Source organism: Biomphalaria glabrata, chromosome 4 (genome assembly GCF_947242115.1).
Source record: "Biomphalaria glabrata chromosome 4, xgBioGlab47.1, whole genome shotgun sequence".
In the NCBI taxonomy this organism is placed as follows: Eukaryota; Metazoa; Mollusca; class Gastropoda; family Planorbidae; genus Biomphalaria; species Biomphalaria glabrata.
This window is the reverse complement of record NC_074714.1, coordinates 15,501,886-15,525,945: the sequence shown is the minus strand read 5'-3', so window position 1 is coordinate 15,525,945 and position 24,060 is coordinate 15,501,886. Positions and strand designations below refer to the sequence as shown.

Here is a 24,060-nt window from a genome sequence, read left to right as displayed (position 1 = left end):
TATTTAAGGAGAAAGGAATGTGAAGTTGGTTTATGCTTGGAAAGAATGGTAACCTTTTTTTTCACAACATCGCCGTTCTCCCCGTTTACCAATTTTGTCATTTTATTTTTCGATGGTCAGTTCTGACAAGGTTTTCTTTATATTGTTTCTCAACTTGGCATAAAACGATTGCTAACTCACTCACTCGTATGGGCAGTTTTTAATACACGAAAGTGAAGTCAGGAGACATTTTTTTTAACCTACAGTTTAGAGTCTTCAGAGAGGCAGGTAATCATATTCAGCAGTTGGTAAAGATAAATTATTTTTCTACCTTGTTTTAGGTATTTTTAAATATTATTATTATTATAGCTTTTATATTGCGCTAATTTCATGCTTATAGCATGCTCAGAGAGCTTTTGGTCCAATCTCAGTGGGGGGGGGGGGGGGGGTATCTAGGAGTTGGTTTTCCGTGCTGCCTTTAGGCGCTTAGTAAACACAACTCTGCCCGAGTCGAGTGTCGAACCTCGAGCCCCCTTCTAGGTAGCCAAGCCAAGTTCAAACGCACTTGGCCTCTCGACCACGCTTCCCACCGAACCTAACAACACCTAACAAGATAAAATCACTCACCAATTTCCTTTGTAACAACAACAGAACCTAAAATATGTTTCATTTATGATAAGAAAAAAATCTTTATCAGTGTTTTATTTTAAAATATAAATCTTACATAGTCACATATAGAAACATAAATAAATATTATTGCTACTTTATCATTATTTGTTAGTTGAAAATTTTTAAACAAATAATTTTAGGAATAATAATATTAAAATCACTTACCATTTCCTTTGTAGTTATGGTTACCTAAAATATTTTTTCGTTTTAAACATTAAGACAAATTTAAAAAAATTTTCTTAATCATTTTCATAACTTGAATTTACAATATAAAATGTTCATACAAACTTAAATTAGTCATATACTCACTCTATAATCAAATGTATAGCTTGTTAAATAACCAGCAAAATAAAATGATTGACCAAGAAATGCTTACGACATATAATAAGTATTAACTAACCCAAACAAATCTCTAATTACTTTATGTTGAAAACAACTGAAGGAAACATAAACAGAGCAGGGAATCTAGATTCGTCGCAGCTATGTCAGCACAATTGTATTTTTAGTGAATGCGTAATGGCGTGGAATCTTTTGGTCTAAAATACATTAGCTAAATTATCAATCATTATCAGAACAAAAAAAGTAATACGGTTCAAAGCAATTTATTAGAAACACTTGATAATTTACATAGATAACATTAAACACAAATACTTTTAAACGTACGAACTAGTGAGACTGCGAACATTTCAAATACAAATTGATGCAGGCCAGGCAATGCAGCTCGAGGGAGATAGGGGGGATCGTGCCACACTCTAACATTCCCTTTCAAAAAGTGAGCGGATAGCGGGGGGATCGCGCCACACTCTAACATTCCCTTTCAAAAAGTGAGCAGATAGCGGGGGGATCGTGCCACACTCTAACATTTCCTTTCAAAAAGTGAGCGGATAGCGAGGGGATCGCGCCACACTCTAACATTTCCTTTCAAAAAGTGAGCGGATAGCGGGGGGATCGTGCCACACTCTAACATTTCCTTTCAAAAAGTGAGCAGATAGCGGGGGGATCGTGCCACACTCTAACATTTCCTTTCAAAAAGTGAGCGGATAGCGGGGGGATCGTGCCACACTCTAACATTCCCTTTCAAAAAGTGAGCGGATAGCGGGGGGATCGTGCCACACTCTAACATTCCCTTTCAAAAAGTGAGCGGATAGCGGGGGGATCGCGCCACACTCTAACATTCCCTTTCAAAAAGTGAGCGGATAGCGGGGGGATCGCGCCACACTCTAACATTCCCTTTCAAAAAGTGAGCGGATAGCGGGGGGATCGTGCCACACTCTAACATTTCCTTTCAAAAAGTGAGCGGATAGCGGGGGGATCGCGCCACACTCTAACATTCCCTTTCAAAAAGTGAGCGGATAGCGGGGGGATCGCGCCACACTCTAACATTCCCTTTCAAAAACTGAGCGGATAGCGGGGGGATCGTGCCACACTCTAACATTTCCTTTCAAAAAGTGAGCGGATAGCGGGGGGATCGCGCCACACTCTAACATTTCGTTTCAAAAAGTGAGCAGATAGCGGGGGGATCGTGCCACACTCTAACATTCCCTTTCAAAAAGTGAGCGGATAGCGGGGGGATCGTGCCACACTCTAACATTCCCTTTCAAAAAGTGAGCGGATAGCGGGGGGATCGTGCCACACTCTAACATTCCCTTTCAAAAAGTGAGCGGATAGCGGGGGGATCGTGCCACACTCTAACATTCCCTTTCAAAAAGTGAGCGGATAGCGGGGGGATTTTTCTAAAAAAAAACACAACACAATAAGTGTTTTAAATTATTTACTTATCCTTACAATAAACACCAAACTTAATTATATGTACAAGGACTTTGAATGATCAATTCACTGTCTCACCTCTTACTGATTCTCTCATGGTTCCTGTGGAAAAAAAAAGAAAATGTAACTTTTTACCTCTTACCTTGATCTCAGGACTTGTAAGATATCTTCATTATTGAAACCGTAACGGTTAATTTTTCGCAATTTTGTCCCAGTATGCTTTTGAACGATGAAATATTACAAAATGAGGTTCCCCTATTTGACCCAGCTTTTAAGACTATCGTTAGTGTTAATGTTGCTACTTTGATGATAAAAATAATTATAATTGTTCACTCTGCTTTATCTTAAATTGTTAGTGGAAATTTTGTTTAAATAAAATACTTTTTAGAATAATAATAATAAAATCACTTACCGTTTCCTCTGTAAAAATCGCTACCTAAAATATGTTTGAATTATTTTTAAGACAAATTTTAAAAATACGATCCTAATGATCTCCATAACTAGAATTAACAATATAAAACTTTTTAATTCAAATCGTTAGTGTTAATGTTGCTACTTTGGTGATAAAAATAATTATAATTGCTTACTCTGCTATATCTTACATTTTTATTGGAAATTTCGTTTAAATAAAATATTTTTTAGAATAATAAAATCACTTACCGTTTCCTCTGTAAAAATCGCTACCTAAAATATGTTTCAATTATTTTTAAGACAAATTATAAAAATATGATCCTAATGATTTCCATAACTTAAATTTACAATATAAAACTTTTTAATTCAAATCGTTAGTGTTAATGTTGCTACTTTGATGATAAAAATAATTATAATTGTTCACTCTGCTTTATCTTCAATTGTTAGTGGAAATTTTGTTTAAATAAAATGTTTTTTAGAATAATAATAATAAAATCACTTACCGTTTCCTCTGTAATAATGGCTACCTAAAATATTGTTCAATTTTTTTTTAAGACAAATTATAAAAATATGATCCTAATGATTTCCATAACTTAAATTTACAATATAAAACTTTTTAATTCAAATCGTTAGGGTTAATGCTGCTACTTTGATGATAAAAATAATTATAATTGTTTACTCTGCTATATCTACCATTTTTATTGGAAATTTTGTTTAAATAAAATATTTTTTAGAATAATAAAATCACTTACCGTTTCCTCTGTAAAAATCGCTACCTAAAATATGTTTCAATTATTTTTAAGACAAATTTTAAAAATACGATCCTAATGATCTCCATAACTAGAATTAACAATATAAACTTTTTAATTGAAATCGTTAGTGTTAATGTTGCTACTTTGGTGATAAAAATAATCATAATTGTTCACTCTGCTTTATCTTAAATTGTTAGTGGAAAATTGTTTAAATAAAATACTTTTTAGAATAATAATAATAAAATCACTTACCGTTTCGTCTGTAAAAATCGCTACCTAAAATATGTTTCAATTATTTTTAAGACAAATTATAAAAATATGATCCTAATTATTTCCATAACTTAAATTTACAATATAAAACTTTTTAATTCAAATCGTTAGGGTTAATGCTGCTACTTTGATGATAAAAATAATTATAATTGCTTACTCTGCTTTATCTTACATTTTTATTGGAAATTTCGTTTAAATAAAATATTTTTTAGAATAATAAAATCACTTACCGTTTCCTCTGTAAAAATCGCTACCTAAAATATGTTTCAATTATTTTTAAGACAAATTTTAAAAATACGATCCTAATGATCTCCATAACTAGAATTAACAATATAAACTTTTTAATTGAAATCGTTAGTGTTAATGTTGCTACTTTGGTGATAAAAATAATCATAATTGTTCACTCTGCTTTATCTTAAATTGTTAGTGGAAAATTGTTTAAATAAAATACTTTTTAGAATAATAATAATAAAATCACTTACCGTTTCGTCTGTAAAAATCGCTACCTAAAATATGTTTCAATTATTTTTAAGACAAATTATAAAAATATGATCCTAATTATTTCCATAACTTAAATTTACAATATAAAACTTTTTAATTCAAATCGTTAGGGTTAATGCTGCTACTTTGATGATAAAAATAATTATAATTGCTTACTCTGCTTTATCTTACATTTTTATTGGAAATTTCGTTTAAATAAAATATTTTTTAGAATAATAAAATCACTTACCGTTTCCTCTGTAAAAATCGCTACCTAAAATATGTTTCAATTATTTTTAAGACAAATTTTAAAAATATGATCCTAATGATTTCCATAACTTAAATTTACAATATAAAACTTTTTAATTCAAATCGTTAGGGTTAATGCTGCTACTTTGATGATAAAAATAATTATAATTGTTTACTCTGCTATATCTACCATTTTTATTGGAAATTTTGTTTAAATAAAATATTTTTTAGAATAATAAAATCACTTACCGTTTCCTCTGTAAAAATCGCTACCTAAAATATGTTTCAATTATTTTTAAGACAAATTTTAAAAATACGATCCTAATGATCTCCATAACTAGAATTAACAATATAAACTTTTTAATTGAAATCGTTAGTGTTAATGTTGCTACTTTGGTGATAAAAATAATCATAATTGTTCACTCTGCTTTATCTTAAATTGTTAGTGGAAAATTGTTTAAATAAAATACTTTTTAGAATAATAATAATAAAATCACTTACCGTTTCGTCTGTAAAAATCGCTACCTAAAATATGTTTCAATTATTTTTAAGACAAATTATAAAAATATGATCCTAATTATTTCCATAACTTAAATTTACAATATAAAACTTTTTAATTCAAATCGTTAGGGTTAATGCTGCTACTTTGATGATAAAAATAATTATAATTGCTTACTCTGCTATATCTTACATTTTTATTGGAAATTTCGTTTAAATAAAATATTTTTTAGAATAATAAAATCACTTACCGTTTCCTCTGTAAAAATCGCTACCTAAAATATGTTTCAATTATTTTTAAGACAAATTTTAAAAATACGATCCTAATGATTTCCATAACTTAAATTTACAATATAAAACTTTTTAATTCAAATCGTTAGGGTTAATGCTGCTACTTTGATGATAAAAATAATTATAATTGTTTACTCTGCTATATCTTACATTTTTATTGGAAATTTCGTTTAAATAAAATATTTTTTAGAATAATAAAATCACTTACCGTTTCCTCTGTAAAAATCGCTACCTAAAATATGTTTCAATTATTTTTAAGACAAATTTAAAAAATACGATCCTAATGATCTAAATAACTAGAATTAACAATATAAACTTTTTAATTGAAATCGTTAGTGTTAATGTTGCTACTTTGGTGATAAAAATAATTATAATTGTTCACTCTGCTTTATCTTCAATTGTTAGTGGAAATTTTGTTTAAATAAAATATTTTTAGAATAATAATAATAAAATCACTTACCGTTTCCTCTGTAATAATGGCTACCTAAAATATTGTTCAATTATTTTTAAGACAAATTTAAAAAATACGATCCTAATGATTTCCATAATTTAAATTTACAATATAAAACTTTTTAATTCAAAGTTAAATGTGTCATCCATTTAAAACTCAAATTTATAGTTTGTTAAATAATCAGCAAAATAAAATGATTGATCAAGAAATGCATTGGACATATAATAAGTATAAATAACCTAAACAAATCTCTAACTACTTTATATGTCAAACAGCTGAAGGAATCACAAACAGAGTAGGACATCCAATGACGTAAATATTGATATATTAGACATAAATAGTCGATTTTGGTGCTGCATTGTCGGCACAGTTGTATTTTTATTGCATGCGTAATGGCGAGAATTATTTTGGCCTAAAATACATTAGCTAAATTATCATGTCAAAACAAAGTAATACGATTTAAAGCAATTTATAAAAACATTTTAAACTAATAACATTAAACACAAATACTTTTAAACTTACGAACTTATGCGGCTGCAGACATTAAATTTACAAATTGATGCAGGGCAGTCAATGCAGGGCGTGGGAGATAGGGGGGATCTATCCCTCCCGAAAATGAGAATGGAAAGCTGTGGATTCTTATAGAAAGAAATACTGAATTTGTGTCCAAGATTATTTACTTATCCTTATAATAAACACCAAAATTAATTATATGTACAAGGACTTTGAATGATTAATTCATAGTCTCACCTCTTACTGATTCTCCCATGGTTCCTGTGGAAAAAAAAAGAAAATCTAACTTATTATCTCTTACCTTGGTCTAAGGACATGTAAGATATCTTCATGATTGAAACCGTAACGGTTAATTATATATATATATATATATATATTCGCAATTTCGATCCAATATGTTTTGGAAAGATTAAAATATAAAATTAGCGCTTCCTGTTTGACCCAGTTTATCAGACTATCGTTAGTTCAAAGAAAGGTCTGAAATTTAAAATAAAAGATTAGATCTAGATAACTATCTACTATTAATCTAAAACTAAAAATCCAATACGTTCTTTATGTAAATATGAGTCACATAAATCTAGATCTAAACTTTGATTTGCGCAGAGCTATTGAATAGTACAAGTTTATACTTCAGTTAATAAGCTATTTACTTTTAGCTCAGACCTAGAGCAGAAAACATTACATCAGATGAAAAGAGATTTAAGTCCCTAATCACGTTATGTGTACATACCATTTGAGACAAAATGTATTACCTCGATCCTAAGATTATTTTTAGCTTTTGATTTAACAAAAAAATAAATTGATGTTATTTAAAAGCATCAGAGAGTTTTAAATATTTCGATAAAAGCTGAAATGCCAAAGAAATACTTCTACAGTATTTAGGAGTATATTCTAATCTAAGGCATAAAGAGTGTGTGTGGAGCGTAGGTATTAATAAGTAATTTAAGTAATGGAATTATCTGACCAAAAATATTTGTTTGGGAGGTCTTGAATTACAAAGCAGGCGTACCAATTAGATATATTAAAATTCATGTGTTTTTGTGGGCGGATCGAAGGATAAAGGGATGGGGAGGTGGAGAGAAAAGTTATGTAGGGTTCAAAAGGTCAGAGGTTTGTGTGGTTAGTTTTACCTTTATTGCATCCCTTAATCCTAAGGCAAGTAGTGTGCTATTATTTTGCTATATTAGGTTTTCCTTCCTCGCCATTTAGGCAGAAACAAATATACAGAAACAGATAGGCCTAAAAGCTCACAGAGGTGACCTGAAGAAGGCAGGGTTGCAGCGGTGTAGTGCCCAAACGTTCACTCGAGATGGTACATTATTTACGTGTCCCTCCCATTTCCATAAACATTACATTAAATATAGGCGTACAAATAAAATGTATTTAATAATAATATAATACACATAACTTTAGAAAGTATTACCAGACTGAAATATGTATAATAATTTTGCTTCTATAAAATTCTCTATTGTTTTACGTGATAAAAAAAGGATACTCTGAGATGTTTCTGAATTTTATAAATCGATTTTTCTCAAATGTAATCTATAATCGGTAGCAAAAAAAATGTATTGCAACTAATATTAACCTGCATTAATAATATGATTACAAAATCATTCTCCACCAACCTCTACTTGGTAGGCTTACAAATAGTAAGAAAAGATTGTACTAAATTAAATATGTCTTTAGCTATGTAGATACCGCTTTTTACCAACATAATGTTTTAATCAAGAAATAGCTTTTGGCGACTTATCGAAATAAAAGCAAAAGATATATTCTCAATTTCAGCCAAAAGTAATTTCCAATCACAATGGTGAAGTTTTCGTTTCAGAAGATTAATTATGAGTGCATTTTTTTTATGATTACGTAGAGCCATTTGCGACATTCATATTTTCCTTCATCTGACGCAGACAAAACCGTTGTCCACTAGGTGTTTATTTAAGTTTTCTTCACGTCTTCTGCACCAGTCTTCTACAAGAAAATTCTTCTGGGCCTTACATGTGTGTCCGAGGCTTTCGTGAGAGCTCTCCAATAGTTTCTTTCAGAGACCATCTGCTGCCAGCTACTTTCATCTGTATCAATGAGGTCAAAATGCGCCTGAGTTGATCTGTATAGCGCTTACAATGGTATCTCTGTTACGCCTCAAGATTGGTTTTGGTCTGCAAAACTTTAATTTCACTTTTTTTTTAAAAGGTCTTCAGGACTTGGTCTTGTTGCAGACGTTTCTCACAAAAGCAGCATACAATGTCCTAATTAGTAGATAAAACGACGTCACTTGATGTAATAATGTCTATTAATATTATTTTTACTTGACGTGTCTTGTTTACCTTTGGATAGTTCAGTGTTTTGCTCACTTCCTGTAGCTTGAAAACTGTTGACGGGTGTAAAGACCTTGTAAGAGCAAAATCAGCTCTTCCTTGTGGACAACCGTATGCATAAAAGATGTCCTTTCGAGTCGACCCCTACACACCCATTTGTCGACTAGTCGTCTGATTGGGCAGCAGCCCCTCAGACGTTTGTATTATTATACGCTTACATAACGGCTCATTTCATCCACGTAGCCAGAAAGGGTATATCTGTCATGATTTTACAAGTTGCTATTGGCTTTGTTTTAAAATATACCACAATTTAGCTGTATGAGTGGATGCTGGACAAAATATATGCTTGCTTGAGACTATTGTGAAGCGAAAATTTGTGCTACTTAATCCGCGATCTCACCTAAGGGATAAAGAGCTTCCTTAGCACTTTTCTTCATAAACCAAGGTAAGCCAAGTTACCCTCATTAGAGGGTACGACTGCCTGACCAGTAGAGGTGCTTACCCCTCCTAGACACCCCATCCGGAGGTGCAATCCTGCACACAGACGGGATAGGCCACAAGGGTTTTAACCACTGACACAGAGCACTAGTATATTCCAAAAATGTTTATAACCATGACGAGACTCTTTCACGATTGCATGAAGGAGAGCAGAAAACCATGAGAGCCTTTTTAAGTACCGAATGTTCTAAAAGAGGGTTGTGCTGTAGAATTCATATTTTCAGCTATATTTAGAGGTAGTGATAATAAAGGAATGAATATAATGTATAGATTTGATGGTGGCCAATTCAACCCAAAGTGGCTTAAACTGTAATTTTTAAAAATTTACAAAAATAGGTGATTTGTTATTTGCTGACGACTGTCTGTTCTAGATCTCAAGAGTATAATCAGTCTTCAACTTCACTACAGACATAAAGAGATAGAACTCATTTGTCAGCTCTAGGTAAAGCCAACTTGCACTCAAGCATCAAGATAAATGGACAGGAAAGAAATACAGTAGACAGATTAAAAAAAAACTCTGAAGAATACTTTCTCGAAACGTAAACATTGATCGATTGGCGAATTATCAAGGCCGGTGAATCCCATGGTAGACTGTCTAAAAATGTTAGGAAAAAAAGAGGCATTACCAAAAGTGCTACGCTAGGGGTCTATCGGGTTAATCAACCTCCCCATATCGCTCTATGCGTCAGAAAGGTGTACTTAATACAGCATTCTTACAAAAAAAAATCACATCCAAATGGTCTGTCTTATAAAATACTAAATATAAAATGACAAGTCCTTCAAATACACAATCCTGATGCAGTCTCATTTGCGATAGGCAGGCCACATCTGCAGAATGGAAGACCTCACATCCCTAAAAGACTCTTTTTGTTCAATTAACAAAAGGTAAGCCATTACAAGGTGAACAAAAAAGGCTTTAGGGACACATTCAAAAAGTTCAAAGCTTCTCTATGAAAGCCTTCAAAATTGACCATGCAGCCTGGGTGATGCAAGCACTTGGCGTCGCGCTGTTAAAACTGGCGCCAAAACAGCTATGACAAGAGAACAGCGCTGATAGGAAAGCGTCAGAGTAAAATATTAAGGCACTCGAAAAGAGCTCCAGCTGGAATATTCTGCCCAGTGTGTAGCCGAACATTTTCGGCTCACATAGATCTTACCAGCTCAATGAGAAGCTACAAAACCACAATGCCCCATTGATGATGAAAGTAGTCATTATTGAATCACAATGGACAAACTATATTAACATAGTAAAAAAAAGGAGAGAAATTTTGGGAGAAAGGTTATGGTGTTTGTGCGTGTGTGTGTTTGTGAGTGTGTTTGTTTGAGTGTATGTGTATATTTCCAAGGTAAGGATGAAGAAAGTAAGAGGTTGGTTTCGATTGGCTAGTTCTGTTCTCAGTCATGTTACTATACTTCCTTGATGAAACAAATATGTTGGCAAAAGTCAAGATCCGTTCACATTCCCTGGTAGATTCAATGTCCCATTTTATAAACGCACAAAAGTTAAAGGCCATGGTACCAATCCATTAGAGAAAAATTGAGGGCCCTAACGTAGGTAAAGATATATATTTTTCAACCTTTTTTAAAAAAATTAGATGGGGAGGGGGATTTTCTTTACACTTTGTGCCGACGTTTAGGCGGATCGTTTAGAACCACGTCGCGGGCCGGATCTGGCCCGCGGGCCGTATTTTGGGCATCACTGGTCTACAAGAACAAAACAACGTGGAGTATAACAATTTAACAAGAAACAAGGATGGTAGAATGGACATGTCTCAACTGATAGGAATGGCCCATATTAGCTTCTGATGGTAAAGTAATGCAGTTGTTCTAAGCTCCACTTAGTAATTTTAAAACGACTAAATGAAGTCAAATTCAAAACACACTCGCTTGATACGGATCAGTTTAAATATAATTTAGAAACATTAATTCCAAATTATCAACCAATCTAATTTCACAAGATTCAATTGTTATCTAGCATTTAATATGGATTCTTTCTATGGCAGTAGACCTACATGTGAATATATAATAATGTAAATATATTAAAAATAAAATTTTTGACCAAGCATGATAAAAATATTTTATTCAGTACCTTTACTTTGTATATAATTTTAAATATTTAATTTACTTGATTAAAAAATAAATAAATGAAGTTTTTAATTATTTGTATCTAAATACCACTGTTACACTATAACTATTTATTGTATCATCTATTGTTTAATAGGTCTATATATGAATTAAAAAGGTCTCTCATAATATACATTAGTTCATATCTTTAAAAGTTAGAATTACTCAACATTTCCTCTATAGCCTTCAACGTAACCTAAATGATTTTCAGTTACAAGAACAAATTGTAAAGTTTATTTATAATCATCTTACTTGTTTCATTTTACAATATAAAGCTCATAAATTCCAATCTAGAAGCATGAATACGTTATATTAACAAATTCATGTTATATAATCAGATAGGTAGAATTATAAGTTTAAATTTTATTCTATGTTTGAATTATGATTCTGGGGGTCTCAGGTTTAAGTTAAACGACCTTACCAATTAGCTACCAGTCGAAAGATAATCACATTTCATCTACAGTAACAATAGGATTTGTTATTAATCAAGAATCACACACACGTGGAATTTAGAAAATTCAAAAAACTTTTAGAAGAATAAATTTAGTAGTTAAAATGGTAAACTTCTAAAAGACATTTGATTCATTTTCTATTTAAAAACGTTATTTTGACATAAAAGGTGGTATCGATATAAAATCTGAAGTAGACCAGGAGTTTTGCACTTCGATATTGTTTAGGAAGTCAGCGAGTTCAACAAACTTTAATGGACACCTGAAATACGCTAGAGAAAAAAAGACGGTTGTTACATGACAACCTTGATAATTGTCGGCCATATAAACAGATGAGTTTTATATCACCTGAACCCTTTATTTTTTTTATGAAAAGCTTCAGAAAGATAGCAGACACAGAATCTTAATCCACATTACATGGGATCTTTATTAATACCAAATCTGCTACAAACGAAAATTGCATTTAGATCATATTTGAAAACTTGAAAATTGGTCCAAGTGATTTTTTTTTTTATGAGATAACGAATCTATTAAGTAAGTTAAATATGTAAATGTTTGAACCACTCTCTCGATATAGTTGTAAGTCTTTATCTGAACAACTTTTCTATTGTGCATTTGTATCGGAGGGCGCAATATGTCTTATAATATCTTGAATATCTAGTTTAGTCAACTTATCAACGTTATAATGTAGCCTAAAACTAGAAATAAATACCCATTATTCAACATTATTGGTTTAAAAAAACAACTTTAAAACGTATTGATTTTATACTTGGTCTTATAGCAACATATTTCATCTATCAAATATATAAGTTTTGTTTACGTATTTGTGGCTTAGTTATTTTTCTTATAATAAAGACAGCCCAGCTCATTAAAACTTAAGCTATTTGATCCTCTCACAAGCTACGATAATTACCGAAAAAAAAAGTAAAACTATAATGAGCTCGTTTCATAATATTTATCATTTGTGAACTAAATTAACTTATTTTTTGTTTAGGATATATAATTCACTAAATCGTTTTATTTTATTCTGTCTATAGAGGATTACTTTTGAATCTCGCTGCCCTGATCTATGGATTGAATATTAGATTACAGTATGATGTTATTATGTTATGAATCATCTCTAGGTCTAACTTAATGTTTAAATTAGATAAAGATTTGTTCATCTTTTGTTTTCTTTTATCTTACAAGGTCAATCGCTCACTCATCCATTAATGGATCTCAACATCTAGATCTCGAAATAAAAATACGTATAGTTAAAGTATACTTACCTGCATAAACAACAGCAGCTAATAAAAGTAACGGCATATATTTTTTTAAGTCCATGGCACCTAGATATTAGGAATGAAGTCTGTATAGAAGAAAAAATAGCAAATAATAATAATAACAATAAAATAAAATGTTACGCTTGCCACTTTATTCTTGAGTTTTGAAAAATGTTTCTCTATATCATTTAATTTTGTTGATGTAAAAAATATTCAATGGATATAGACTTAAAATATCAACAAAGTTACAAAGATAGTCTCTATGGAAACAAAACTTACAATCAGTGCCCGAAATGGTCAATAGGGAGTTTACTATTTTTAAGTAATTGTGAAGACAGGGGGGATTCCCCTTAAGAGTGTTATATAAGGCCTTGTCAAGTGTGTTTAGTTGCGACTTGTTCATGAGTTACCAGCCTGACCAGTGGGCCTCGATGTGTGTTATTGTATTTTGTATATTTGGATAAAAGATATACTTAGCCCAAAGATCTCCAGAGCAAGGAACAATTCTGTCTTTACAATTACTTAAAAATAGTTTCACTCCCGATTATATGACAATGAGTAAAGATAAATTTATCTGTCAAATTGTAATTATATAAGTTGAAAAACTTATTACTAGAACGCAAAATCTTTGTAGGCCTATTTCTTAAGTGCATCTCAATCTCTACTAGTTAAAGTCACCTATCTATATTAAATGTAGTAAAGTTTTGATATCTTTTTATCCCACATTAACTCTAATATGCCTGATAATGTTCATTATTGTGCATACAATATATAAAGGTTGAAATTTACGAGGAAAAAGTACGATATAAAAAATCCTTTTTTTTTTAAATAAACGTGGCTGATCCAAAATGGAAGAACTACGCCCTTAAAACTATATCTATCAATAATCTACAAGTTATTTCCCTTATTTGATATACAAAAAAATAAATAATTAATTGATTAATTAGGCTATTTTTGTTTTTTGATTCATTCATGTTTTGTTAGCTACAATAAAGAATTGTCTAACGTATCAACTTGATCGGAGAATGCGTGAGAGAGAAACAGCGTTAACAATTATTTAATGGGACTAAACCCAACCACGTAGCCATATATGTGAGTATTAGCTTCCCTTGTTGATATCAAACAAATAAATTAATTACCACTAATTAATTGACTATTTGGTTACTTCTGTTGTATTGCTTCGTGTCTTGAATATGCCAATAAATAACTGTGCAAAGTTTCAACTTGATCCATGAATGGGTGTGGGAGAAGTAACGTGTACACACTTCACCAGACAGACAGACTGACAGACTGACAATGTAAGTTGATATAAGCTTTGTAAAAAGACCATTAAGAACTAACACATCGTAGTAGGTTTACTAGCTATCAAGAAACCAAAAACTTTGCTCATTGTTTATTGCTCTGAATGAATGCACCACGTCTAACAAACAATGCAATATTTGTTTTTAGTCCAAATCCAGCCTGGTGAGGAAATAGTCTCTAGACGAGCTAACAACGCAAACAAACACAAAAGAGTATTATCACTTTACCACACGCGTAAATAGGAATACATTGATTCCGGTTTCTGTTCAAGAGATAAGAGAACCTTCCTCAATATTTAAAAAAATCTATAAATTTAATTATTCTTTTACGTCGTCACAGCCCTTAATAACAAAACTTCAATTATAAGTGCCAAACATTTTGTTTTTAAATTATTTCAAAGTCAATTGAAATTTTACTCGTACATATGATGTTTGCCCAAAATTATATTTAAACGTTAGCACTATAGAGCAATATGTATGTTTACCTTTTTGAATCTTCTAGGGTAGAAATTGGACTTACGTTTTTGATGCAATGCGATGCTTGTAGTTTTGAGAGCAGGCAACTCATTTATATTCATGCATTTGTTCATCAAGATTTCTTTATAATGTACTTAACGGATATCCGGCTATTAGACTTAATTACTAAGTGTCGACGAAGTGTTCGCAGATCTTCAGTTTATGTTGACCTCTAGCTATATCTCGCTTAAACGACGTTAGTTTAATATACAAGGAAGTAGCATATAAGCATTGTAAATATTTTGCATGTTCTATTACAGTGGTTCCCAAATTGGTCCTTACGCACACAGAGGGAGGAGTGAGGTCTAATAAAAGGAGAGCGTTAAAAATTACAATTGATGCAGGGGTACTCAAACAATGTCGAGTGGCCCACTCAATGTTTCATTTAGAAGAACAAGAAAAACATTATTAACTCTTTCTCTCCACACTGACGATACCAGCGTTGATTCCACCAGAATGTGATAAATAATTACGGAGACAAAGAGTTAAGGACTATTTGTAAAAGAATAACAAAAATTATTTTAAAAAAATGTAAAATAAAATATTTGATTCCATTCGGGTAGCGAACCCGTGACATTGTCAGCTGCCTGAACGAACAATGTTTTTCTGATTTGGCCAGCGGGCAACGCATACTTGTGCGATTATTTATTGGTATGTTCATTATCTACCCATCTAGATCTGACACTTCATCTTAAGTTCTGATTTAGAACTGTTAAGATCTAGGCTAGACCTAGTCTAGAAACTAGATGTAATCTATAATAGATTTACGTAAAAATAGTGAATAATTAAAATGATGTCTTTAAAATTCAACTTCAAAGACAACGTTTTCATGTCCTTAGCTATTTTTGCGACAGTTTTCAGAGCGCAATAACTTTATACTATATCATTTCCTTCTGTCCCAGGAGGCAGAGTCCATATTGAAGTCTTTCTGGGAGGCTTAGAGGGAATCCCTTAAAGCGTTTTTTTTATGACGACATTGGTCTCGCACTCCATCCGTTACATGACCGTAAAGAAGCATTCCAGGGATACGGCTGTCCATTTGGCTGATGTGTCCTCCCCATCGCTATTGTTACTGAGTCAGGGCCGACTGGATGCTAGAAGAGCCTCGCATCATCAGTAAAATTCCCCTTTCACACCTTGTGGTCTATAAGGCATATGACGTGGCCAACGACCAAACGCCTTTGCCTTTCCCCAACTAATGTTAGGTACCCATTAGAGCTGGGTGGTCTCAGAGGCGCCCAAAGATCCCGAAATTAAAAATCCCAGTCTTCACCAGGGTTCGAACCCGGACGCCCGAATCGGAAGCCAAGCGCTTTACCGCCCAGCCACCGCGCTTTCCCTCACATCATTAGGAATGTAAGTGTTACGTGCGCATCTTAGTGTGAATGTGAAATGGTGCGATAGCGTGTTGAAAGGAAAGAGGAACCGAAATGGAGGAAGATGAACAAGAAAGTGTTTTGAGTATTAATAAAGATTAAAGTATTTATAAACTGTGATTTGTCGTTTACATGTCTAAAGAGTCTCATCCAATATGAAAACGTAACAAGTGGCGCCCAACGCAAAGGTAAAACCCACGTATCCCTCTATATACAGGGGATCTCCTGTCAGCAGACAGTAGAGATAGTAAAGTCTAGATCTAGAGAAAGGAGAACATTCGATTCAATATTATTAGTAATCGACTATGGCGGACAAAGCTGAGGTAGCAGCGTTGAAGGAAGAGGGAAGGTTGTTGGAGCTTGAAGGGGCAGAACTAAGAAAGTACGTACAAGAAAGGTTGATGGAGAGGGAGAGATTAGCAATGGAAAGAGAAAAAGAAAAGGAGAGATTAGCAATGGAAAGAGAAAAAGAAAAGGAGAGATTAGCAATGGAAAGAGAAAAAGAAAAGGAGAGATTAGACATGGAGGACAAAAGAGAAAGAGAAAAAGAAAAGGAAAGATTAGACAAGGAGGACAAAAGAGAAAGAGAAAAGATAGCCATTGAAAGGGAGAAGAAAAACGAATTAGTTGCCATTGAAAGAGAGAGATTGGCGTTCGAAAAAGAGACGGCCGAGAAAAAGTTAAAAACAACCCAAGAAAAAGAGAGTGATAAAAGAAAAGGGGAAACTACAGGGAACAAACTAGCAAAATATAAAGGTGCGATATTCAACGAAGACAAAATGGACATAGACATTTTTTTGAAGAAGTTCGAAATAGAAATGAGAGAACTGGAGTACCCTGAAGACAAATGGACATTCTTATTGTCGAGATCATTTATAGCGGAGGTGCCTTCAAAAATATGTATGAACCAGAGTAACTACAGCATTGTGAAAGAACAACTACTTCGAACTTTCGGGAAAACAGAAGCTTTCTATCGCCAACAGTTTGTTAATTGTGAGATAGAACCAGAGGATGACCCGCAGACCTTCTTGGACAAAATGAGCAGCCATTTCGATAACTGGATAGAAACCGCTGAGGTAGAAAAAACCTTTGACAGTCTTAAGACATTTCTCATGCTGGACAAAGTGATGTACGAGTGTCAGGAGGAATTTAAAATATTTCTGTTGGAGAGGAAACCGAAATCCATAGAAGAAATAGTAAGACTGATAAGGGCTTATAAAGTGGCTCATCCCGAGAAGAAATTATCTAAAGGCAGTGATATAGAAGAAATAGTTGCCTTTAACAGAACATGTGAGACACAGAATAACTCTCACAGAACAAGGGAGACACAGGATAGACAGTATAGAAGTGGTACATATGAAAGACAAAATGATAGCCGCAACGGAAGATATCAAGGAAACAGACAGGAAAGAAAGGACTGGGAGAAAGGTAGAATAGAGCAAGGCTTATCATTGTCATCTGATACTGGAACATTGGGGATTTTTCAGACATTCGTAGGGAACAAGGCAGCCAAGACCATCAGGGATACTGGGAGCACTATTATTGGAGTGAATAAGAATTTAGTGGAAGACCATGAATATACAGGCGAATCTAGGAAGTGTGTTATGTTTAATGGGAACATTGTACAATTACCGATTGCTAAAGTTAGTATAGACACACCGTATGTTAAGGGGACAGTGGAAGCTTGTGTTGTAGATCAGGGTGAGATAGATTTAATTATTGGGAATATTCATGGGGTGAAAATATGTTCAGTAAGGGAGATTGAGAATTGAAAGAAATATTATGGGATAAAGTCTACGCGAGGTAGAAATGGGGATGTGGAAGAAGACATAAGATCTCATACATCAGATGACATGGATAGCAGAGAGCACGAGAAGAAAGAATTAACAGATAAGGTAGAAAGCAATGCAATAGGAATGGGTCCAAATCAAAGTAAAGTAAGGCAATCAGTGGTACAGGGAAAGCGATTTAAACCCACATATAGACGTACAAGTCCATACATCTTATGCTTTAATTGTGGGAGAAGGGGGCATATTAGAAGACAGTGTCAACAGTTAATTAGAATTAAGGATTCAAGGTACAATAGTGAAGAGGCGTATACGAGAAAAGAGAGGGATATTAGCAGCCTAGAAAACAGTACAGCTAGATCATTAGGTAGTAGGATCACAATGGGACATCATTGCAAAGGAGGGAAGCGGAAAGGATGGCATGTCAATAATGTTAGAATTATATAGATATGATTAGAAAAGGTAGGAAGGATGGACATTAATTATTGTTCTATTCTACAATGAATAAATATATGTGTAATGAATTGAATATTGTTGTTACAATATGCATGGAGCAAGAGAGACTTTGTTTGTTAACTATTTGATTGCGACTGGAATGATGGTGTTTTGTACAGGCATACAATTATGAGTGGGGAGTTGTATTAATAGAAATATGATTACTTATAGATATATGTTAACAGAAGTGGTTTCAATAGCTCATAATAACAGTTATTATTGTGATGAATATAATTGTTATTCCATGTTGGAATTGTATTAGTATTAACATGACATTGTGTTTGATTTTGTTTAGTTATTACATTATGGTTTTATATGTTACCGATTTTTTTTAACTTGGAATAGTCTGATAATATATTCAGTGATTTGTATTTTGGACGTTCGATGTGCATCGAACTTGTTAAACAGGGGGGGGGGGGGGGGTGTTACGTGCGCATCTTAGTGTGAATGTGAAATGGTGCGATTGCGTGTTGAAAGGAAAGAGGAACCGAAATGGAGGAAGATGAACAAGAAAGTGTTTTGAGTATTAATAAAGATTAAAGTATTTATAAACTGTGATTTGTCGTTTACATGTCTAAAGAGTCTCATCCAATATGAAAACGTAACAGTAAGGAAGATGTAGGCCTAATGGTTCACAAACCAGCTTTCGACATTTGAAAATGATTGACCTAAGTAATACTACAATACTAAGAATGATTGACGAAATGTCTCAGTGCGTAGTAATATTATTGATGTGAATCCTTAAAAACATCTGAATTTGTATACAGCTTTGACAGGTTCGTATCAAGAAGAAACTCAGTATTTCTCTTACCTTGTGCTACATTTACAAAGGGAAAAAACTGACAGGAATTTTAATGTACTAAACGTTTCAAAACAGAAACGAAAATTGAAACTTTCTTGACTTCATTTAAAATAGTTTGTGTGTACTAGATGTTTCAATTAAAGCTATTTCATTTGGTTGTATCCGTTTCAACTTAACCACTTCATATCATCAGCATTGGACCCTTGAGTAGCATTGCTAGGCTGCCTTACTTTGCTCACATTTAAATTACACCAAGTCTTTTAGTCACGTGATGCTGCCTGCCCATTAAGATCTACTCATAAATATTATGAGCACAGATGTCAAAAGCTTATTTTGTTATTTAAAGAGATCAAAATTTGATCGACATATAAGTAATTCTAAAACATTTTGTTGTCTTTGTCAAGAAAGTTTTTATCGGGTCACTAGTCTAGGTGTGAGAAGTTTCGTTTAATAGTTCAGAGACAAAGAGAAGTACACTCTTAGAACGGGATATTTTATTAGGTTGTAAATTACAGTGAAAAGCTAGTCAGGGCATGATTTCAAAGTTTGTCTCAAATAAATAGATAGTATTTTGTGAGAGGCGTCTGCAACAATATCGACTCAAAATATTGGAAGAAATTAATTCAAAACGTCTCCGCCAACGTGATTCTTTGCGAATCTCTTTTGACAGAATGCTCGACATTCTCGCGACTATTGAGTCTCGGTACGTTTACGACTATTGAGTGCCTAAAAAGACAACGATGACAATATTAGCATGATAACGCCTATAAGATGTGAACGTGGCAACGTGCACTATAATGGACATCAAATAGCGTAATAGTAATGACCAATGAGTATGGCCTAATTCTTGATTTGATTTCATTTGACCATCGTTTTTTTTTCTCAGAGCTGATTACAAGAAAGCATTTCAATCAAAGAACGTCATAAGGTAGTTGTACTCTTTTGTGAATGGAGGCTGTGGCATTTGAGTACAAGAGGAAATGAATGTAGAAACAGCTTACGGAACATAATAATTATGTATACTTAAACTTAAGAACCACAGTAATGATACAAAAAAGTTAGCCTACAGCCCCCTGAGAAGAATATTATTTGTTTTATTTTTAAATGTTATTAATAATTGTTTTTCTTATATTGTTGTTTTCTCCATTTAAAACGTATATGTTTCATGAAAAGTACCTAGTTACGGTTACCTTTCTTATATACTGTTCATATTACCAGACTGGTATTAAAATGCTTAAATAGTTTTGTTATTCCTGTATTTAGTTCTACAGTGTTTTTACTCGAAATATAATTTTACAATCATACAAAGAGTAATAAGTTATATTTTTTCAGAATATTAATTCTGTAAATTATTACTGAAAACACAGTTTATTTTTCTTATAATGGCTCGTGTGGGCACTAGATAGGCCGTGGATCGAGACCAATCGTTATAGAAGACCTAAACGCTGACCAGCAAAGTATCAACCTGTGGGCAGACGAAAAGCTCGTTGTCACGTCACAGGTCTGTACGACGTGGCATCGAACTCAGTGTTGAGGCCTTCTATAAACAATAGTCTCGCGTGGACCCGGGAAAATGGTCCCGTTCCCATTAACAGGCCCTTGACTACAAACCTCTCAAATATTTTTTTTCAGAAATAACCTTTTCTAATATACAACATTCCCGATAAAAAGACTTAATATAATAGCTGTAATAAACGTTCATTATGTTAATCTTAATATTATAGATTTACACTAAAAAGAAAAAAAAACTATAAAAAATGATATCTTTTCTACAGTTTTAAAGTATGAAATGAGTTTCCTTTACAACAACAATCAATTGCATTGTTTCCCTCTATTTCTGACTACAGCTTAAATCTTATCTTATCTTATATAATACAGACGTTACTTCAAAAAAGAAGATGATTACGTCCTATGCGTCATGCATTTAGTCATGCATATTAACCAATGACTTAAATTCTGCCAAGTCACTGGTTTTCCTGGCTAGCTCAGGCAACCCATTCCATGCTCTAATAGCACTAGGGAAGAAGGAGTGTTTGTACAAATTTGTCCTAGCATATGGGACGAGGAATGTGCCTTTATCTTTGTGTCTTTTAGAGTATTTTATTAAATTTTGTTTTTGTATTTGAAGATTATGGTTCAGTGTTTTATGTATGATTGCTACTTTACTTTTGAGCCTTCTGTCCTGAAGGCTTTCTAAATTTAGTGATTTTACTAAAGGTGTTACTCTAGTCAAATGTGAATATTCGTTTGTTATGAATCGCACTGCTCTATTTTGTGTCTGTTCCAGTTTTTTAATGTTTTCTTAAGTTGAGGGGTCCCAAACGGAGGATGCATATTCTATTATTGGCCTAACCAAGGTTAAATAACATTTTAGTTTTATGTTCTTATTTGATTTATAGAAATTTCTTTTAATAAATCCTAATGCTTTGTTTGATTTTTTTGTAGTTTCATCAATATGTGGATTCCATGACAGTTTTTCATTTATTATAACACCTAGGTATTTTGCGTTTTTAGTCTGTGTTACTGGTTTGCCATGAATAAGATAAGTGGAATTAATTTGTTTTAGTTTTTTTGTTACTCTTAACAACTGACATTTTTCTGGGTGGAAAGACATGCTCCAATTTGATTCCCATTTCTGTAATTCATCTAATTCTCTTTGTAAAATATCTGTGTCTTGTGTTGTTTTTATTGTTCTATATATTATGCAATCGTCTGCAAATAATCTGACTTTTGTTCCTGAAGTAATGCAATTTGGTAAATCATTTATGTAAATTAAAAATAGTAGTGGACCCAAGACTGTTTCTTGAGGTACACCTGAGTTTACTGTTATCGGTGTTGATTTAGAGCCATTTATTATTACAGTTTGTTCTCTCCCTATCAGAAAATCTTTAATCCACTGATGCAGTGGATTAAAGCCGAAATATTTTAATTTTTTAAGCAAACTATGGTGGTGAACTTTGTCAAAAGCCTTAGAAAAATCTAGTAAGATAGCATCTATTTGTTCACTATTATCTAAACCTTTTGAAAAATCATCAATTAGTCCTATTAGTTGTGTTTCACATGATCTATATTTCCTAAAGCCATGTTGGTATGGTGTGAGGACATTATGTTTGTCTAAGTGGTTTATGATGTTGCTACATATTATGTGTTCTAGGATTTTACATGTGATGCTGGTAAGTGATACTGGTCTGTAGTTTCCTGGGTCAGATTTTTCTCCTTTTTTAAATAGGGGGGGTGACATTAGCTTCTTTCCAGTCCTTTGGTACTCTGCCCTGGTTAAGTGAAGCCTGAAAGAGTATTTTGAACACTGGGGCTAGCTCATTGCTTAGTTCTTTGAGTAATCTAGCTGGAATACCATCAGGTCCAGACGCTTTATTTGGTTTGGTGTTGGCTAATAGTTTTTTAATTCCATTTTCTTGTACTACTATATCTTCTATGTTGTTTACTTGGTTCAAATTCAGTAATATGTCTTTGTCTCCTGGGGCTGAGAATGCTGATGCAAAGTATTTGTTTAGGATGTTTGCTTTAGTTTCATTATCATTATGTATTATGTTATGTTCATCTTTTAATGGCGCTATGCCTGTTGTTTCCATTTTCTTAGACTTAATGTATGACCATAGGTTTTTGTTGTTATCTTTAGATATTACATTGTTTATGTATTCACTCTGCAGCTGTCTGCTTACTTTTTGGGTTAAGTGTTTAATTTTTATATACTTTTTGTAAACCCTTTCTGCATTAGTTTCTTTAAATTTTCTATATAGGTTTTCCTTCTGTTTACAAAGCTTCTTTAGTCTATTATTAAACCAGCTTTTATTTATTTTGTTTGATGTGTATTTAGTTGGTAAATGATTTTCTATAATGCTTTTAAGATGGTTGTTAATGAAATTCCAGAGGTCATCGACTGGTTGGTTAATGTCTTTTTCTAATAAGAATGTTTGTTGAAAGTTTAATGCAGCTTGGTGTAGTTGTGTTAGGTTACATTTATTCCAGAGTAAGATTTTTCTTTTGGGTTTTGTATTGGCTACTGCTTTTATGTGACTGTGTATTTTTATGATCTCATGGTCTGATAGACCAGGGATAATTTCATAATCAACTACTAATCCAGGTCTGTTGGTTAAGAAGAGATGTAATGTGTTGTTTAATCTAGTTGATCTAAACTTAGGTTGTGTAAAGTTTCTATGAAAAGCTCATTTATGTCCTTAAGGTTTTGGTGTTTATCTATGGTTAGTGTTTTCCAATTTATATCAGGTAGGTTGAAATCACCCATAATCCAAAAAACTGCATTTTTATTTGTCTCTTTAAGTATAGAAATATGATTACATAGTTCCTGCATGTATTCTAAACTAGAATTTGGTGGTCTGTAAATGCTGCCTATTATTAGGGATGTTGAGGTGGTATTAATTTAACAAAATGTTGATTCTACATTTTTTGAGTTAGGTAAGGTAATTTCTTCTGCTATAAGAGTGTTTTTAATTGCTAAAAGAACTCCATGATTATCAGCCCTATCTTTTCTAAAAATTTCATAATTACTATTGAAAATTTCCGCATTATAAATTTCAGGATGTAGCCAAGTTTCTGTTCCTGCAATTATGTCTGGTTTCTCACATTCTAATAAAATTTCTAAGTCTGCTGTTTTGTTCCTAATACTTTGAAAATGTATTACTAAGGTTTTAAGGTATTTTGGTATTACTTCTTTAGTAGGTTTGTTTAGTGAGGCTGTTGTTTTAATTTTAGTAGATTTAGGTTTAACAGGAGTGGATCTGGCTAGTGGTTGGTGAGTTTGGTTTGGGATGGTGTTTAGGATG

The 24,060-nt window shown here is 32.8% G+C and overlaps 1 protein-coding gene and 1 long non-coding RNA gene across 3 annotated transcripts in view; both read right to left on the bottom strand.

The window, feature by feature from the left end:
* Nucleotides 1-4,593, bottom strand: part of LOC106064316 (uncharacterized) — a 30,189-nt gene extending 25,596 nt beyond the window's left edge. Inside the window, exons 1-11 of the mRNA XM_056026819.1 lie at nucleotides 4,579-4,593; nucleotides 4,331-4,354; nucleotides 4,079-4,102; nucleotides 3,831-3,854; nucleotides 3,579-3,602; nucleotides 3,330-3,353; nucleotides 3,076-3,099; nucleotides 2,828-2,851; nucleotides 2,494-2,517; nucleotides 814-837; nucleotides 607-633 (exon numbers count right to left, since the gene is read on the bottom strand). Of these exons, the coding sequence (XP_055882794.1) occupies nucleotides 607-633; nucleotides 814-837; nucleotides 2,494-2,512 (70 nt within the window). The 5' untranslated portion in view covers nucleotides 2,513-2,517; nucleotides 2,828-2,851; nucleotides 3,076-3,099; ... (4 more) ...; nucleotides 4,331-4,354; nucleotides 4,579-4,593. The remainder of the gene's footprint in view (nucleotides 1-606; nucleotides 634-813; nucleotides 838-2,493; nucleotides 2,518-2,827; nucleotides 2,852-3,075; nucleotides 3,100-3,329; nucleotides 3,354-3,578; nucleotides 3,603-3,830; nucleotides 3,855-4,078; nucleotides 4,103-4,330; nucleotides 4,355-4,578) is intronic.
* A 6,808-nt stretch (nucleotides 4,594-11,401) lies between these two features.
* Nucleotides 11,402-15,452, bottom strand: LOC129925842 (uncharacterized). 2 transcript variants are annotated; one of them, XR_008777561.1, is made up of 3 exons: nucleotides 14,765-15,452; nucleotides 12,985-13,064; nucleotides 11,402-11,463 (listed from the first exon to the last, which is right to left on the bottom strand). It is a non-coding gene; the product is annotated as an uncharacterized LOC129925842 (long non-coding RNA). The 2 variants fall into 2 exon arrangements; XR_008777562.1 differs by having other exon boundaries at nucleotides 14,800-15,449.
* Between the last annotated feature and the right edge of the window lie 8,608 nt (nucleotides 15,453-24,060).